Source organism: Anolis sagrei, chromosome 1, assembly GCF_037176765.1.
Source record: "Anolis sagrei isolate rAnoSag1 chromosome 1, rAnoSag1.mat, whole genome shotgun sequence".
Taxonomy (NCBI): Eukaryota; Metazoa; Chordata; class Lepidosauria; order Squamata; family Dactyloidae; genus Anolis; species Anolis sagrei.
Window position 1 is genome coordinate 67,863,952 of NC_090021.1, and position 20,395 is coordinate 67,884,346.

General features: G+C 39.8%; 1 protein-coding gene across 5 annotated transcripts in view; it reads right to left on the reverse strand.

The window, feature by feature from the left end:
- MAP3K4 (mitogen-activated protein kinase kinase kinase 4) overlaps positions 1–19,372 on the reverse strand; it is a 68,010-nt gene extending 48,638 nt beyond the window's left edge. For 2 of the 5 annotated variants that reach the window (XM_060753683.2, XM_060753680.2), the window contains exon 1: positions 18,964–19,369. In XM_060753683.2, the coding sequence (XP_060609666.2) occupies positions 18,964–19,040 (77 nt within the window). In that variant the 5' untranslated portion in view covers positions 19,041–19,369. Of the gene's footprint in view, positions 1–18,963 lie in introns of all 5 variants that reach the window. The other 3 variants (XM_060753681.2, XM_060753682.2, XM_060753684.2) reach the window with 3 other exon arrangements.
- Positions 19,373–20,395: the final 1,023 nt, after the last annotated feature.

A 20,395-nucleotide genomic window follows, 5' to 3' on the forward strand; every position in this document is an offset into this window, starting at 1 on the left:
CCAGGTTGGTTCATCAGGTGCTCTGCTATGGCTGACTTCTCTGGTTGAAGTAGTCTGCAGTGCCTTTCATGTTCCTTGACTCGTGTTTGGGCACTGCATTTGGTGGTCCCTATGTAGACTTATCCACAGCTGCATGGTATACGGTAGACTCCTGCAGAAGTGAGAGGATCCCTCTTGTCCTTTGCTGAACGTAGCATTTGTTGGATTTTCTTGGTGGGTCTGTAGATAGTTTGTATGTTGTGTTTCCTAATCAGCTTCCCTATGTGGTCAGTTGGTACCCTTGGTGTATGGCAAGAACACTTTTCCTCTGGGTGAATCTTTGTCTTTACTCTTGTGGCTTGTTCTCGGTCTTGCAGCTCTTCTGATATCTGAGGTGGAGTATCCATTGGCCTGTAAAGCCCAGTTTAGGTAGTTCAGTTCATCTTGGAGGAGGTGGGGTTCGCAGATTCTTTTTGCAGTCTGCTAAGGCTTTAATGGTGCTTCTTTTTTGACTTGGGTGATGGTTGGAGTTTTTATGTAGATAGCTTCGACAATATATATGTCTATTCTCCTTACAAAAGACTTACAGATCTCCACCACTGAATAGATAGGATCAAATAAGTCACATAAAATTTATCAAATGATGGTTTGGGCTAAATCAACAATTTGGTAATCAAATTATGACATCCAGGCAGCCTGCAATGGATATTTTTTAAAAAGAATGAAATGGTGGATTTTTAAAAAACAAAAACCAAGCAAAATGTTGTAACTACAATACTTCACCATCACTAGACCCCACTCAATTCGTCAACTTTCGGCCAGTTTCCAATCTCCCCTACTTGGGCAAAGTCTTGGAATGTGTGGTGGCCTCGCAACTCCGGGAATTCCTGGTGGACACGGACTATCTAGATCCAGCACAGTCGGGCTTTAGGCCGGGACATGGTACTGAGACAGCCTTGGTCGCCTTAGTTGATGATCTGCGCGGGGAACTGGACAGGGGGAGTGTGTCCCTGTTGGTTCTACTGGACCTCTCTTCGGCCTTCGATACCGTCGACCACGGTATCCTTCTGGGACGCCTCGCGGGAATGGGTCTCGGGGGTACTGCCTTGCAGTGGCTCCGGTCCTTTCTCGAGGGTCGCTCCCAGAAGGTGTCACTAGGGGACTCCTGCTCGACTCCTCGGCCACTGCATTGTGGAGTCCCGCAGGGCTCAATACTGTCCCCTATGTTGTTTAACATTTACATGAAGCCGCTGGGAGAGATCATCCGGAGTTTTGGGGTGTGATGTCATCTGTACGCAGATGATGTCCAACTCTATCACTCTTTTCCACCTACCACTAAGGAGGCTGTTCAGGTCATGAACCGGTGCTTGGCCGCTGTCTCGGACTGGATGAGGGACAACAGATTGAAACTAAATCCAGACAAGACAGAGGTACTCCTGGTCAGTCGTAAGACCGAACAGGGTACGGGGTTACAGCCTGTGCTGGACGGGGTCACACTCCCCCTAAAAGCTCAGGTATGCAGTCTGGGAGTTCTCCTGGATTCATCGCTGAGCCTGGAACCCCAGTCTCAGCGGTGGTCAGGGGAGCTTTCGCACAATTAAAACTTGTGCGCCAGCTGCGTCCGTACCTTGGGAGGGCTGACTTGGCCACGGTAGTACACGCTTTGGTTACATCCCACTTAGATTACTGCAACGCTCTCTATGTGGGGTTGCATTTGAAGACTGCCCAGAAGCTGCCGCAAGTCCAACGCGCGGCAGCCAGATTACTAACGGGGGCTGGGTACAGGGAGCACACCACTCCGCTGTTACGCCAGCTCCACTGGCTGCCAATTAGCTTCCGAGCACAATTCAAAATGCTGGTGTTGACCTATAAAGCCCTAAACGACTCCGGCCCTGTTTACCTCTCTGAACATATTCTCCCCTATGAACCATCAAGATTACTAAGATCATCTGGAGAGGCCCTGCTCTCGGTCCCACCAGCCTCGCAAGCGCAGCTGGTGGGGACGAGGGACAGGGCCTTCTCGTTGGTGGTCCCACGACTCTGGAACTCTCTCCCTCTGGAGGCCAGAACCGCCCCATCCATCCTAACATTTAGGAAACGGATGAAGACGTGGCTGTGGAGTCAGGCCTTCGAGGAATGAGACAACACCATAGGACTCTGGATGGAAGTGGATATAGATCCATCTTATTAGGACGACTGACCACTGTAGTTTTATATTTAGTGTTTTTAAAGTTGTTTTGTAATTTGTGATATATGATATTTTAATGAATGTATATGTTTTTATGGTTGTAAACCGGGCTGAGTCCCTCAACGAGGTTGAGAAGCTCGGTATACAAAACTGTGAAATAAATAAATAAAAATACTTGAAAGTAGCATTATGCAATGCGTATTTTAAAACCAAGAGCAATCCAGAAAATTACAGACCAATAAAAATATATTTTGAGGATAATTTGGTAGAAAATATTATTGAAGAGATCAAGCACACAAAATAACAAATATTCCCAAAACAAAATAATCTGCATGGTTTATGTAAATACAAGTCTTATCTCACTGATATTTCTCCATGTTGCTGAGATCTAGAGCTAGGAGTGAGTATGTCTGTGGATGATAACAGAAAAATGTGAAAGCCTAAGAATTTCAGAAATTGCTCCAGAGAGATCTCTTTGAATTGAGTAAAGCGTGACAACATGACAAACGAGCTATAATAGAATATAAAGATGAAGTGATACACACTGAAGCAAAGAACTCTAACAAAGTCATGTTCAAATTAACATCTCAGAGAAACAAACTGAAGTTCCCCAACTGTAATTATCTGATAACTTTTAAGAGGCTGAATAAATGTTTTCTTACTCTTTTATGAAACCTTTAGAATTCAAATCAATCTAGAGTCAAAATGCACAATGAACTGCCCCATTTACGTGTAAATTAGCATGTAAGGTCACTTCCAGACAGCCGCTTAATCTGGAGAAAGAAAGTGGGATTAGAAATCCTGGTACCACAAGGATAGTCCACATACGGAACTATTAGGCCCAGGAAATGGTCCAATGGTGCTTAGAAAGGTTTGGTTGATGTGGATTGAAGGGAACTACAAAAGGTACAGTGGTACATCCAGTGGAAGTTTTCTTTTATCCCCCCCCCCTCCCATGACTGAGATGTGCTGCACCTCATAATCATTTTGCCAAAATTGCAATTCTTACGTCTATACGTATAATAAAGGGCGCACAAGCAGATTTTACAGCGTATCGTAAGGAATTTTCATTTTTTGAGGAGCACTCAAATATACAGTGCTCTGTAGCAACGCATTTTTCACCCAATGTTGGATTTTATACAAAGCTTTTTATCACGTGTTTTTCATGCAGTCCAGGGATCAAGCATGCATTATGGGTATGCATTTTGTAGCCACCACCACCCCTTTTTTATCCCACTTTCTACCTAGTTTTTACGTTTGTGTAGGTGGGCCCTAAGTCTTACATTAGCACACTGTAGAATTAATGTAGTTTGACACCACTTTAACTGCCATGTCTCAGTGATATTGAATCATTGGAGTTTGGCGCGACACTGGCACTCTTTGGCAAAGAAGGCTAATAGCCTAGCAAAACTACAGTTCGCATGATTCCATGGCACTGAGCCATGGCAATTAAAGTGTAAAACTGCACTGATTTGACAGTTTAAACACATCTCTTAGCTATCATTCTCTGTTATGTAAAGTGAGGCACTTGAAACAAGGCCTTTTTGGTCGTGGCAGAATACCTTCGTAACCCTTACTTCAGTTAAAAAGTGGTCTATTACAAGAATATGACAAAATGTACATTGATATCATGCTGATGCTAAATATTTTTTAAACTATATTTTATGTTTCTGTGGTCAGCTTCCTTTGTTCAATAATAAACATTCATGTATTTTAATACCGCTTTTTATTGCATCCTGCTTGGAATGCATAGATAAGACACAAGATAGCCTACATAAGTCAGCAATCAAGCAGTTTCTTTTTAAAATCCAGATAAAATTCTATTTTAACCAACCTGCTTGCTACTATGATTTTTTCACTGTATAACTGGCAACTTGTTTATTTTAAAGAAGCAATAACCGAAGTTCACAAATGGAAGAATGGCTTGAACAATATTAGGAAATTGTCAGTCAACAGAAAGTAAAATAAATGATAATGGGTAACTTATATCTAAGCATAAAGAGAAAAGGAAGTAAATTGACTTTCTTCTAGCCCTTACCATAAACACAATTTTAGAGTACTTAAGCACTTACCAAACTTCTGTACCTATGAGATCACCAGCTAAATACATTCCTTTAATATTTCTGGCAGTTCTTCATGTTCCCACAACAGAAAATATAATCAGAACTCTTAGTTCTCTCTTAACTGGCACAATGTGAAACTAACAAATCTAATTTTTCTCCAAGTTCAGTTTTCTACAGAGTTGCAGACTTTAACAGAAACAACGTTTAATATTTTAAGACAACAGAACTTTGAACTGACAAAGTTAAGTAACTGCATCTAAAGCAAAATAATAAAAAAGAACTGTTTCCACTTAGCCAAAAAAAGTTATCTCAAAGGCCTTAAGAGATGCAGTAGCAATTTATTATTTATTTACTGCGCTTATATACCGCAATTCTCAGCCCCAAGGGCGACTCAATGCCTGACCAATGTTTTACTGAAATAAATCCAGTTCTTATCAACTAGTGACCCACAAAACAGGGCATGAGCTGCAATGTCAAGAGAAGACTAAAAACTGGTTTTCGTATTTCTTAAAGTCCTTTCGTGACCAGATGTTTCAAATCCCTCTGGGCCTCTTGAGGACACTATTCAAAATCTGACTCAGCAGTTTAGTCTTTGTGTTACTGGCTATGCTATATGATGATTTTCTCCCTCTCAAGTGTGAACGTCATTTTTCCAACCATTAGTTAGCCGCATTTTAAACAAGGTGTGAAAATAATATTTCACAAACACCTTCAGGATATTTTTGGAAAACTATTCCATTTTACTGTCATGGGGGGGAAATGCAAAACTAGTCACAGGGTGCATCTATTCTGTAGAATTAAATGCAGTTTGATACCACTTGCTGTGATGGCACTACTAGACATGACTGAATCTTACGGAATCATGGAAGTTGTAGTTGTACAAGTCCTGTAGTCTTCTCTGCCAAAGAATGCAGATGTCTCACAAAACCACAACTCCCATATTCCCATAGCATTAAAGATTTTCTCTGTTCCTCTAAAATTACCGACAACATGATTACCCATATATTATTCAATTTATGCTCTTCTTGAAATGTAGCAAATGATTTAAAAATTATGAAGCAATGAGACCTGTAATTAACTTCTGCAGCACAATGTGATCCTATTCACTATTACGGGCAATCTGCAAACTGTCTTCCACATGACACCATTCTGATCCATCTACCATCTTACTTTTCATTTCTTCTTTCAATAACACTATGTAACATGATGTTTGTCCCTGCATTATAAATGTCATTTCCTAGTTGGTTCTATCATTAAAACATGGGAAAAGTTGCAGCACATTTTACAACAGTTTTTCAATGAATATCTCATAGTCACTCAACCAATTCAACATAGTTTGTGGCAGCCATAAAAACAAAGTTTATAACAACTAATTTCAAAGTAACTACTTCAGAATTAAACAGGAAATAACACTTTCAAACCAGGAACAGTTTTTTCCCCCAAATCTTGTTACATAGTGTAATTTGTCAGGATTCCATGCTCAGCAAGCATAATCGGTTTTCACAGGCATTTTGAGGATTCTGCCCATTCACAATTTTTTCATCCATACAACAAGCCCTATTCACATATTGCTTCAGGATTTCCTGGGAATACCAATATCCATCAAGCCATATTACATATATCTGCCCAATAAAATTATGTCCCTTATAAGAAATAGCACAATCACAATTCAGTCGTGGATGACTTAATGCATGGATGCAGAATGAATGGATAAAGAGGGCTGACTGCATACAAAATTTAGGATATCTCTTGAATGTGATGGTGCCTCCCATCTGTGTGGGTGTCACTGTTTTGAAAACATCAGCCCTCATCTCTAATTGAAAAAAGTCCCCGAGGGAATGGTGTAAGATAGAAATAGATTCATACTAAAAGGGGGGGGGGGGGGGGACCAAAACAAGAAACAAATCATTATGTCATTAAAAAAAAACAAGTGATTAGTGTAGAAACTGACAGTAAGAAGGGTATTTGCAAGGGTCACTTGTTGAAAGAATTCTTGCTCTTCCTTCCCCTCCCCACTCATCCCCAGCCCCCAATACAACTGCATTCCAACCTTGCTCTCATCCTATCAAATAAGCTCAAATTTATGGGATAAAAATACAATAACTAAAATGGATGATTAGTGTTCAAACAACTCATCCCGGGGGCATGCTAAGCTATACATTCTGCCTTTGTTATAATTTTTAACAAGAAATGAAATGTGATGCCCACCTGCCAACATATTCTCCCACCTCTTCCGTCTCTCTCTCTCTCTCTCTCTCTCTCTCTCTCTCTCTCTCTCTCACCTCCAAACCTTTACTGAAGTGCAGGGGAATCCCCAAGAACATATTTGGAGGGTGTAGAAGGGAGACCCTATAGAATAAGCAGCAGTCCACTTGGAACACTCACCTATCCGAACGTATCTCGGCCTATCAGCCCACCAGGACCCTAAGATCTTCTGGGGGGCCCCTGCTCTCTATCCCGCCTGCTTCACAGGTGCGGCTGGCGGGGACGAGAGACAGGGCCTTTTCTGTGGTGGCCCCGCGGCTATGGAACGCCCTCCCCATGGAGGTAAGATCAGCCCCCTCATTGATGGTATTCCGGAAAAGAATAAAAACCTGGATGTTCGAGCAGGCGTTCGGTTAACTCAGTGCAATAAGTGTAATGATTGAAGGACTGGCAATTTGGACGACGAAACTGGATCGCGATTTTAGTCAAGAGATTAATTGGATTGTTTATTGATATATGTATTGTGGATTGTGTTTTTATGTTTTTAAACTGTATACTGTTGTTTGTTATAAGTTGTTGTAAACCGCGTTGAGTCGCCGGCTAGGCTGAGAAACGGCGGTATACAAGTATAGCAAATAAATAAATTTTCTCATAAGTAAGTCATTTATTTTTTGTGGGGTTTTTTGTCATATGTCTAATGATCACCAACATTTTATTTTGTAACTCGGTAGAATTAATGATACAACACCAAAGGGAAGAAACAAAACATGCAATACATAAAGGGGAAACTTGCAACATGCAAGATGATAAACCTCAAAAAGGAAAGTCCTATTATTTACCTAAAATCTAAATAATTCTACTTCTTGCTTGATAACAGGATGAACTCCTGACTTTTAGTCCAGAGAAAATCATTACAACAAAATAGTCAAACTAAAATAAAGAAGATGCATTCACTTTATATTAATAACTTGAAAATATTAACATTCTACCAAAGTCTCAAGTGAACATGCAGCAAAGGTTTCACATAGGAACTTGGTAGAGATACCATGCCAATTTTTTATGCAATTATATAAGTAAATCTTATCCACATCATTTTTCATTCCTCTGTGTTCTCTGTAACTCCTACTTTTGCAGAAAATAAGTTTTCCTCACTACCTCTAAGGATGCTTACCATAGATGCAGGCGAAACGTCAGGAGAGAATGCCTCTAGAACATGACATATAGCCCGAAAAAACCTAGAACAACCCACCAAAAATAAGTTTGTTGTTAACATCTAGAGCAGAAAAATTGCATACTCCAGAGATCACAATTTGCCTGGACAATGAAATCAGAAATTATGCTCAAATTGTGGTTTCCAGTTTTGATTTCTAGGCACAAATGGTTCAAATTCAAAGTTTGTTTTACCACAAATGACAACTTGGGGGAAAGAATCAGATTAAATTAAGGAAGGAAGTATATTTATTGCATCAGAAATGAATCAAGAGTACAGTTGTAATTTATTTTTAAAACACAAAGTTTAAAAGGAAGGAAGTGATTTGGCATTACAACTGAACAATATTGGTAATTTCCCCACAATCTTGAAGTGGGGATTGGGAAAAATACAGTTACTATTTCCCCACATGAAAAATGAAAACATACTAGCCAGAGAAAAAATATAATTTGCTCTTTCTGTTGAAGAAGCTTCTGTACATGGCACAAAAAAACTATTCCGAAAGATCTATCCATACAATTGGTGACATTACTCTATCATTACCATTAACTTCATCTGTCCAAAGAAAAAAAATAACATACATGCAAGAATTATGAGAGGCAAAAGTCAGGTTAGGATGCGCTGAAAACTTCGTTACAGGACAGTTTTAAAATATGAAGAATAAACATCCTAGAATACTGGCCATTCATTCTTCTTCCATCAGTTTAGGATACCATTCTTTCTTATCAATATAGACTAAGTAAGCATTCAATATGGGAAAATAAAGGCAAAGCATAGTGTAGCAAATTTGTTCCTAAATTATGAAATTCCACCAACATTCATACAAGTATTTTACCTTATCAGGAGAGACTGTTTTGTCACAACAGCATAGTCAACATTCCATAAAAGCCAATATTGCTTGGTTACATAACAATACAGTCAGCCTTGACACTGAAAGCATTAATTAACATACATGAAAATAATTGAGGCAGCAATGCAATGTAGCACATTTCTTTTTGCTATAATAGCTGAAGATATATCAGCTATAATAGCTGAAGATATATCAGTTTCTCATCATATGGGCTAATATTCATTTGACATTCATCATGCACATGCATGCACACACACACACACTTGCATTTAAAAGCTGAGTCCCTTGAGTTGTTACATAAATAAAAACAAGAAACCTGGAGATCTCTCTTTGTTAATCTTCCATCTGGGAATATTATCTCTAGTAACATTATCATTCAATTATTTCTGAGATTGTTTCCTTTTTATCATGCACCTTCTGAATTAATCAACATGAGAATGCATGTTAACTCCAATTAACTGTAGAAGCTTAATTAACAGAACAATTCCTCAACAGATTAAGAGCCAGGCTGTTCAATTCCTTAGATTATCTAGGGCTATAACAAATAAAATAGGGAGCTCTGGCCACTCAGAATTCAGTTAGCCGAAGTAGTATAGAGGCCCCTTAAAAGCTCTAATCTGCTCCATAGAGGAAAGAGGGTTAGAAGCAGGCAGGTGCAAGTTAAGCTGATTTCTTGTGTTTTGCTCCTAACAACCAACACAGCTGGTTTATGATTATCTTCTTCCATTCATTATTACCAAATAATCTCCCAAACAACTGAAAATTAGAGCATGCAAAAAATGGGGGGGGGGGGGGGGGGGAGATTACAGTACTGAGATCAGTAAGAAAGAAACCACATATTTACAGCCATCATGCTGGGGAAACACTGTGTTAGAACTTAAGAGGAATTTTCTGCTCCACAGACGATAACTACTAGTATTATTCTCCAATTACAGTTAATATTAATAACAGAAACACCAAGGAAATGAAAATCTATTGTTTTAAACATGTCAGATTACATAATATTGTAGTTGGCATACTTTGTTACTTTCTGTGCACTTTCCGTATCATCGTGGGAATTCCATTTCACCCATGTTACAGGGCTATGTAAAAGGTTGTGCTGACACTTCACAATGCTTTATAATACTTGTAACATACTGCAATATTTGGAAATAACAACACTATCTGTGATGGACCAATTATGTTATACTGCACGTGCAGTTCAGTGTTCTGATGTGCAACTGAGAGAAATTAGTCTTTCTTCCTGTGGATACTCAAATGTGGATGCTCAAACAAATCCACATTTTTGCTCACAATATTCCTCCTGCAAATTTTGTCACTCACTTCTAGCTAACATGAGAATATAACATGAAGTTACAGAGGTAGCTGGAGTTCAAAGAATTGGATGCACTACAATCTTTGTGTGCAGATGAACTACTGGCAGAAAGGCAAAGGGCCAGGATACTCACAGCACTTCAATCTTGGAAGAGGTAAACTAGCAAGCTTCTAGGTCAAGTGTAGAGAAACCATGGCAAATGCTTTTTTGGCCACTGCTAGATTTGGCTGGAACACTTCAGCCACACAACAGATAAATCAGAAGAGGGATAGGCTGCAACTGGTGACTTCATTTTTTGGGTTATTCACGGACACCAACTAAACATTTGCCACACACATATGAACCAGCTACAGGAATAAGATGGCAAAGCTAGCACGGGAGGATGCTTAATAATTTTTAACAAAAATCATATTGCAACCAAATGTTTCACTAAAGCATATACTAAATACTATGTATATAATGTAATATATATAACTGTATAAATAACCAAGGTATTATAGTCTCAAAATAATATCTAATTTGCACAATCAAATTTCTTCTCTAACTTTAAAACTTGTTTCATAAATTATAATTTCCCATACTATTCAGAATAGTATTATAACTTTGCCATGAATGTTTTCCACATATTAACCAGAATAAATAAAAAAATTAAAGGTGTTCCTGATCTTTAAGGATGGTCCTTGATGTAATCATTGATGAAACCTTATCCTTTTCAGCAAAACTGCCTTGAAATACTGTAAGTGAAAACTTTGTTTATTAAACAAAATTATTAACAATACAAGAAAAGAAAAACTCCAAATTATCTGCTCTTAAAACCTAAAATCCTAGTCTTAGATAATAGGTGTACCACTGGATCAGATTAAAGGCCTGTCCAATTTAGCATCCAAATTGTACCCTGGCCAACTAGACATCTCTTGAAAATTTTATAAGCAGGGAAAAAAGGTTTCTTTTTATTATTGCCGATCCTACAACTAGATCTATATGAGGTGGGATGACTTCATCATGTCCATGAGAGTGGTTATGAAGTGGATCACACAAGGTATATATTTTACATTTCATTCGAATATGAAAAGCAAATTCTTGATTATTTTGTGAAGTACCATTTACATGTATAGTGTTATCTAAATAATTTTTTAAAGTAACATATTTTTTATTTTTTCACTTAATTATTATTATTATATTATATTACTATTATTATTATTTCTCACTTAATTTAAATAAGAGTATAGTAATAGTACACATCTCCTTAATGTATATTTATAATATGCAGTGTTTGACTGGATCTAAGGTGCCATCAAATGAAAGGCACATTTCACTTCTGAAGCTCTAATTTTGGGCGGGGGGGGGGGGGATTTTTCTTTGAATATTTTTTAGAATTTCCTCTGAATGTGAAATACCTTATTTTTGTTTTAACCTGCAAGTCATCTTGTCTGCATGAATCTTTTTTCCTGGCTCTATAGTCTCAATGGGAGGAAGGGAAAGCAAAAAGTGGCACTTAGCTTAATCAGACCAGTAAACACCAGTCTGGCTGAAGCAGGTAACAAAATGGTGGGGGTCTGGCAGAGCCATTGTGCCTCAGCCCTTCCTCCTCATCCTGACAATTAAAAAAAAATAACCCCAAACTGGTTAATCCGTGACACCATTGATTGTAACATGCACCCTGTTCTTTGAGCCATAAAACAGGAGAAAAATGCACCTTAGAATCTGTGAATTATGGTATAAACGAATCACAAGAAAACATAATACAAACTACATTTTCTATTGTTCTGAGCAATTATCCATATTGCTCTGAGTAAAAAATAAATAAGTAGTCAATGTAATTTGTAGGAAAACAGTTACCATGCAATAATACGTATATCCAAATACAGCAATTACTAACAAGAAAGATTTAAGTTAGTCCTAATATGTTCCATGATGAAATTTATGTACCACATCATCCAAGATCCAAAATAGTATGAAGTGAAGTGCTCCATTTGGATGACAGAGGACATTCATGGGGCTGTCTGTCTCTCTGCTTGTTCCAGTGACACACTGTATGAACATGTAAATTGCCTGGTATGCAATACTGATAGTCTTTTATGTAAAAAATGATAATTCTATAGAAAGTACACACACATACTTAATTTGCATTCCAATTTACAGTTACATAAGCAGAAATTACTCTGCTTGATTTATTGGGCTTAATGAATTAACCCACATATGAATCATACTGGAAAGACCTCAGATTGGTACTTCTTGTGACTAAAGTTTCCACAAGGTGTAATCCTTGTCCTGCTAGGCAACAGCAGCCTGCTCTTTTACATTAGCCAGTTGCACCCTGTTTGGGGGTGGCCACAGTAACAAACACTGCTACACAATTCTTTCATGGTTGGAATGAACCGAACACTAAAAACTGGCATCACCTAAGGAATCTGATTTATCGTCATTTCAGAAAAAAAAGTGCATAATTAGGGTATGCAATTCACCAAAACAAGATATGCCACCAGTAGCCTTGTTTAGTTCACAAAAGACAAGTCTATCAATGGCTACTAGCTACAGTATTTAACTGAAATATCCATGTTCTGTTGCAAACTTGCATATAGGTCAGAAAAGCAGTGCCTTTCTGACCTATATGCAAGCTTTCAGAAGCAGCTGGCTAGTCACTGATGGAAAAACAATTCAAGGCTAGTTGGATCTTTGATTCAGCAGGACTCTCTTATCCCCTCACAGTGCACTGGCCTCTCAGAACATAAAGGTGGATTGATGTAAAAGGGATTTTCAGAAACAGGAGGATAAATTTCAGTTGCTCAGCTTCATATGCCACAGCAAGATGCCAATTCTATGCACAACTATTTGGCCACAAACCAGAAACTATCTAATTATGTCTGAGTAATCATATCAGAATGGGACTGCTTGAAGTAAATGCATCTGATAACATCATTGCTACTGAAGATGAGGTTAGGGTCAAAGTTGACAGGTTGCCTTCAGAACAGGGTTCAACATGCTTTGAATCTTGAATATACATTTACACGACTCCTTCGCTTTAGCAGGATTAAGAATATAGTATTAAGACAAGAGTCTCCATTATTATTAATAGTGCTAAATGATCATGTAGACATAAGGGTCATGATACTTAAAATTCCACCATTCAAAGCTTAAAACTATGTACAGCACACAGATTATGTTGGTATTTAATATTTTTATAATACAGCAATGGCACAATCTGCAAAATAGAGTAAGAATATTAAAACTAACACATTTTTAAAAAAACAAGATAATTTTCCCACATTACAATGCACATAACTGACAGGTAAAAGGCTATGAGATAAAAGATGGAGCAAACTTCTTTGCTCCAGCAGGCAGCCACTAAACCAATGCACTCAAATTGCAAATGAAATTTCAGCAAAATGTTACGAATTGATTAACAGAGCCATCCTACCATTGACCAAACCACCTTGGAAAGTGATCAACACTTTATAACTGTAGATTTTAATCAGGGGCTTGATCTGTCAATGTTCCCAACATTTGCAAGATACTAAAATAAATGAGCTCTGGATTTTAAATCTAAAATTCTTTGATTTTATAATATGCAAACGTATTATTTTTCCACATCCAAGGTCCAGTAGAAGTTTGAATTTAAGAAACATGTTGGTAACCCTTTAGGCCTTTATCACTGCAACCCTTAAGAATGCCAGATCACAATGCTATAATAAATAATAGCAAAGACTACAGCCCCCCCCCCCTTTTTTTTTTAAGTTCTAAAGGTACAATAGTGCTACTAAGTTTTAGTTCACTGGTGCTTGAGCCTTTGGTCTTCCTGATGTTTGGGGCTTTCAGTTCCAAAATCCTTGTTTGCCATGCTGGCATCAACAAAATTCTGAGGACAAAAGCTTCAGAAGCACTACATTTTAAGTAATTCTTAGTTCCCTGTCCTGGTATCCATCCTTCCATTCCTTTTGTACCTGTCTCCTGATCTGAAAATGCTATGAACAGTTCATTCTGCTAAATTAGGTATTGTCCCGTCTCCTTTTCCATGTTTGAGCTTATTTGGTTTCCCCACAAATTTTTATCTTCCATTTCCTTCCTTCCATCCACACCCACCCTTGCTAACACGTACACTTCAATCATATCACATACATTGCTTAATGCAAGTTAATGAGGAGTGATGTTGAAGGTTTTAAAGAATGCTGTGTTTATTTCAGCTAGAGGACACCAATCACACACATGAATATAGGCAGCAGAATATTTTGTCTCCAAGCTAATAGTTCCAGTCTTAACAAGCCACTCAAAATCTATGACTAACTGAAGTGAGGGCTGGATGGAAAGCAGGATGGGAATGAGGGAAATCAAAGCTTCAGTAGCACTGGAATATGTGGGTTTTTTGTGTGAAATGACTGCCCTCTTTTTGGTGGAGTCCACATATAATTGCAAACATCATATGATCATTGCATTGCATAACTACATATTAGTGGGAATTGATATTTAGATATGAGAATGAAAATAGCTTCATGAATATAATGTCTCCAGGTTTCTAGCTATCAGACTGCTACATAACTCTTTGTAATTCCCAAGCAATTATTTTTCTTGCTTAGATAACATCCTGTTGATTCATTTACTTCTCACAAGCACACATTCAGGAATGTCTCCTTTTAAAACTCTAGCACTGTATGCAGTCAATAAAGGTCCCACTCAATAGCTGGAAAAAGAAACTGGTCTATAAGATTCATCTTGGAATGACTGTGAGAGTTCCCATTACCAAGTGCTTAAAAAAAGATAGCCTGAGTGAAAATCTGTATGTGCCTTGGTGAAATTTAGGTTTTTTAGTTTGGCCTGAATTAAAACCTCAAACAAGCTGTAGGATTGATAATTCTTTGAGGATTCGGAAGAAGTCCTGGGATGTAGGGAAGAACGTGAGAGAGTTGGTAGTGGAAGGAAAAGGAAATGGAAGATTTGGCGAGATGCAGCAGCAGGGAAAGCACAATTCAGTCATGTTTGATTTCCTGGGAACTGTATGCTGTGGATGGGAAGTAAGATCAATGATACAGATAAGAAACAAATTGGCTACATAGGAACGGGATCCAGGATGTTGTAATAGCTTGAGTGTTGGACTATGACTCTGGAGACAGGGGTTTGTGCATGTCATAGTCTCTCAGCCTCAGGACAGCAAAAGCAAACACTCTCTGAACAAATCTTGCAGATAAAACCCAATAACAGGTTTGCTTTAGGGTTGACATAAGTCAGAAATACCTTCAAGTTATGCAACAACAGTAAGAAGGAATAACATAAAATGGGCAAGAGATTAAAAAGCTTGAAACTGAGGGGAAAGTGAGTACTCATGTTATAAGTTGACCCCATGTATAAGTCGAGGGCAAAGTTTCAGAGCAAAAATTATGGATTTTGATAAGACCATTGGATAAATCATGGGTCACTCCACAGAACGTGGAAAGCATCAATACCAACTCGGGGAGCCAGCTGCCCAGACATTCAAAAAGGGCCAGAAGTGGCTCCATGGTGAAGAGAGTAGAGCGGACCAGTGCTTGTTTTAGTTTTTTTTAAGGGAAGAACTAAGTTAAGATGTCCCCTCCCCTTCCTACAACCTCACTTTCCCTCATGTATGTACCCCCCCCCCCCATGTAGATAAGTCCCCATTCCTTCCCCTTCCCATCACCTATATTTTATCTGTAGAACCAGAAAAGCATTCAATAAAAATTCACATTTAAAAAAGGGAAGAACTAAGTAAGTTTTTTCCTTTTGTTACTCTATTCAGAAAAGAAATCGTCACATTTTAATAGAAGTGATGGTACAGTATTCACACTGATGTGTGATTAAGTTAACCCAGATTTTGGGGGTCCTTTTTAAAAAATAAATGTTCTAAGCTTAAGCATCTATGGGATAATTGAAATTTCCAGTCATGTTAATCTTCAGTCATAAGCACACAACAACTGGTGCTTTGTAGCACATCTAAACAAAAGAGCCAGATTGTTGTAAAGCAACTTAAAAATGATGACATGCTTTTGAAAAAGCCATTAACAAAATATGTTCTCAAAGGGGAAAAGTAATAACCTTCTTGTAATTCTAAAGAAATCCCACAGACTGTTCTGAAAACGAATGGCTCAGCAATGAATTAACCAATGTTACTTAATTAAATAAAATGATTTCAATGACTAATGTTGGTGCAATTAATTAATGGCGCAATTCCTAATATTTAGTATTATCACATAAATTTTCAAAGTTAACCTTCCTACTTCTGGTTAAATTCTAGTCTGCATGTGCTAACCTCACCTCATTTCAAAACCTGTATAACTAAGGTTTGAAAGTGAAAAGTAGACCTGCATTCTGAATATACACACCAATATTAATTAAAATATCTCTGTATTTAAGGAAGATGAAACAAAGCATTGCGTTCTGCATTTTTATATTCCCATTTGGAACTAATAGGGGAAGTCTAGCACTTGAAATAAACTTTTCATGTATGCTCAAGATTGCATTGTGATATACTACTCATCACTAGAATTCTCTTCAATAAACAGAATCATTTGATAAATTAAACTGAATGTCTCAGCTGACTACAATAAATATTAGGAAGATAATCTGCATGAGTTCACACCTGCACCTTTAGGAAGCAGTATGAAGTGTGAATCTGAATGTTATCAACTTTCATATAGATTTTGTAAAATGATATAGTTCATCTGATGAATTACTGAAAAGAGCAGAACCTCAGAAGAAAAGTAACTACCAAAATGGTATCTTATCTTTTGAATTACTGCAAAGAGCAGAGCTTCAAAATGAAAATAACCACAAAGACGTTATGATTTTATGTGAAAGCATACAACATATTTATCATTTAAAATTACAAATGCTGGTTGCTCTCTATGCAGTACTCTGATGTAACAATGGGAGGCAAATCAAGAAGACATACTCAAAAACAATTTGGAATTGCAGAATTTAGTCCAAGGACTTTGTGCACTCTATGCTGCATGATCATATACTTAAACAAAGGCTTTTTTTATTTTAAATGAAACTACCAGGTGCTGCAGGCTATATTTCAGAGGGAGGAACTGGCAAAACCACCTCTGAGTGTTCCTTGCCTAAGAAGACCCTATGAAATTCATAGAGCTGCCTGAAGTCAACAGGTAACTTAAGGGCACACGCGCGCACACACACCCCAATCAAATTACTACTATGTGCTCACTATTGCATCAACACCGGCAACAGCCACTGTACAAATATTGTCCTCACAACTTCCTTCTGTAGACAGGCTGAAGCTGCAGCAGATACTAAACTGCAGGGACTATCATGCCAAAAGACAGAAATACTGGCTACAATTCTGTACATTTACTTCAGTGTGTGCATGACTGAACTCCTGCATAAACATGCACAGAACCAGATTGCTGCAGGTATATATTCCATTATCGGCCTCAGCTGTGAAAGAAAGATTGGAAGGAGTCATCGAGGGCAGGAAAGCACAAGTTTAGCATCCCTTATTTGGAATTCCAACATTCAAAACACTCTAAAACCCAAAATCATCCACATGGAAGGCTAAAACAGCGATCCCTTTGCTTTCTGATGGTTCAGCATACACAAACTTCGTTTCATGCACAAAACTGTTTAAAATATTGTGTGTTGAGGCTATGTATATGAGATATATCAGAAATATAAATGTTATTGTTAGACCTGGGGGCCATTGCCAAAAGATCCCATCATGCACTTCTATGCAAATGCTAAACACTCTGAGCCCCAAGCATTTCAGATGGGGGAAATTCAATCTGTATTAATAATACTGGACATTGTGTGGTGTTTTAATTTTGGCAGCAGTTGTCCCTTCACTTAAGGCTAGAACCCAGTGGTTCTGTGATGCTCCCTTGCAGCGCAAAACACCAAAGGCTCACATTTCTTTTAAAAGCACAAACAAGGACGAGTAGGGAATTCTCTTTTAATTGGGGTGGGAAACTTGGGTCCTACAGACCTGGGATGCATCTACACTGCAGAATAATTGTGGTTTGATACTTTAACCGCCATGGCTCAATGCTATTGAAACGTGGGATTTGTAGTTTAGTGAGACACCTGCTCTCTTTGGCAGATACGACTAAAAAGCTTGCAAAATTATAACTCCTTTGATTCCCTAGCACTGAGCCATGGCAGTTAAAAGTGTTGTCAAAGTGTATTAATTCTACCAGTGGTTCTCAACTTGTGGGTCTAGTCTAACCCACTACCAATACAAAGCATCTGCTATGCACAGCAACCATGACCAATTGTTCCATAATCTGTTCTTATTTTCTCCTTCACCATTAACTGTGCTGCTGGGACCTCCCAAACCAGAATTCTAATACATCTGAAAAGCTAAAGATTTCTAAATTGGACTGGATTTACACTGCCATATAATGGAGCTTGAAACTGCATTATGTAGTAACTGTAGACCAGTGGTTCTCAACCTGTGGGTCCCCAGATGTTTTGGCCTACAACTCCAAGAAATCCCAGCCAGTTTACCAGCTGTTAGGATTTCTGGGAGTTGAAGACCAAAACATCTGGGGACCCACAGGTTGAGATGCACCACATGAGCACTTCTGCAACTCACTTGTTTCTCTCAGGCTGCATCCACACTGCAGAATTAATGACAGTCTGATCCCACTTGCACTGCCAAGGGTCAATGCTAGGGAATTGGGGGAGCTGTAGTTTAATCAGCCCAAGAGCGCTGGTGCCTCATTGAACTACAGCTCCAAGGATTCAGTTGCACTGAGCCATGGAAGTGAAAGCAATGCATCAACTCTACAGTGTAGAAAAGGTATGGGCAAACTTGGGCCCCCTCTCTAGGTGTTTTGGATTTCAACTCCCACCATTCCTCACAGCCTCAGGCCCCTTCCTTTTCCCGCTTAAGCGGCTGAGGGGAAAAAGGAAAGGGCCTGAGGCTGTGAGGAATGGTGGGAGTTGAAATCCAAAACGCCTGGAGGGAGGGCCCAAGTTTGCCCATGCCTGGTGTAGAAGCACCCAAAGAGGCAACCTCAAATAGCCGTCCATCCGTCCTATTTCCCCACCCAAACCAGCATCTGGAGCAAAACCCCTTGCAGAAGCAGCAAGGCAGACAGCCGGCAGCCCACTGCGAAGCCAAGGGATGCTCCCATTCCTCAAAATGGGCGCTGGGGACAGAGATGTCCCTTCCTCGGGGGCCTTCCTGACCTGCTGCTGGTGGTGGGCGAGTCGGAGCCGCGCTTGGGCTCGGGCTCCTCCATGGCGGCGGCGGCGGAGTCTCTCATGCGTGCAGGCAGGCTGGCATGGCGCCCCCGGAAGCCCCTCTGCAGCCCGGCCCGGCGGGAAGGAGAGGGAGGGAGGGAGGGAGGCCGCGGTCCGGCCGCCTCTTTCCCTCACGCTCCGGCTGCAGAGCCGCGGCCGCGCAGAGCCAGCCCCGCCGCCGCCATCTTGGAAAGAGGCGCTCCGACAGAGAGCGGAGCCGGGAGCCTCGGAGTACGGAGAGCGGCGAGGGACAAAGCCAGCCACAGGCGCTCGCGCTCGCCCGCTCACTCCCTGGGTCAGACGGGAAAGGGGTGGAAGGAAGGGAGCGCCACCCGGAAGGAAGGAAGCAAGGGAGAGAGAGAGAGAGGGGGCAGGGCGCCTCTGATGCCTCTGCAAGGGACGGCAGGCGCAGGGTCTCCGGGAGGAAGGCCACTTTGCTCCCTTCAGATAGATGCAAAGGCACAGCCGCTGCACAAAGGGACCTTGGGGCAACTTTAAGGCTGCATCTATGCTGCAATGAACAAAATCTGGCTACCAGTATTAAAAAAAAACCTCTAAAATTACAACAGGAAAACAACAGAGAGGAAACAATCTGGGGCATCTAATCACCTCTCAACAAAAGATTGCTCCAGGCACTAACAAGCCACACCAAACAACAGCCAGGCCATCAAATGCTTATCAAGGTGGTCAGTTGAAACATTCACACCTAGCCCCAGCAGACAAGAGTCCGTGGGTTGTTGTAGGTTTTTTCAGGCTATATGGCCATGTTCTAGAGGCATTCTCTCCTGACGTTTTGCCTGCATCTATAGCAAACATCCTCAGAGGTAGTGAGGTCTGTTGGAATTAGGAAAAAGGGTTTATATATCTGGAATGACCAGGGTAGGACAAAGGACTCTTGTCTGCTGGAGCTAGGTGTGAATGTTTCAACTTTGTCCCACCCTGGTCATGCCACAGATATATAAACCCTTTTTCCTAGTTCCAACAGACCTCACTACCTCTGAGGATGCTTGCCATAGATGCAGGCGAAACGTCAGGAGAGAATGCCTCTAGAACATGCCATATAGCCCGAAAAAACCTACAATAACCCAGTGATTCCGGCCATGAAAGCCTTCGACAATACATAGAATGAATGCACTTTGACACCACTTTAACTGTCCTGGCTCAGTGCTATGCCATCGTGGGAACTAAGATGGGTGAGGCTCCAACTAAAGACCTTAGGCCCTTCCACACAGCCCTATATCCCAGAATATCAAGGCAGAAGATCCCACAATATCAGTGTGGAATCAGATAACCTAGTTCAAAGCAAATATTGTGGGATTTTCTGCCTTGATATTCTGAGATATAGGGCTGTGTGGAAGGGCCCTGAGACTACTATGAG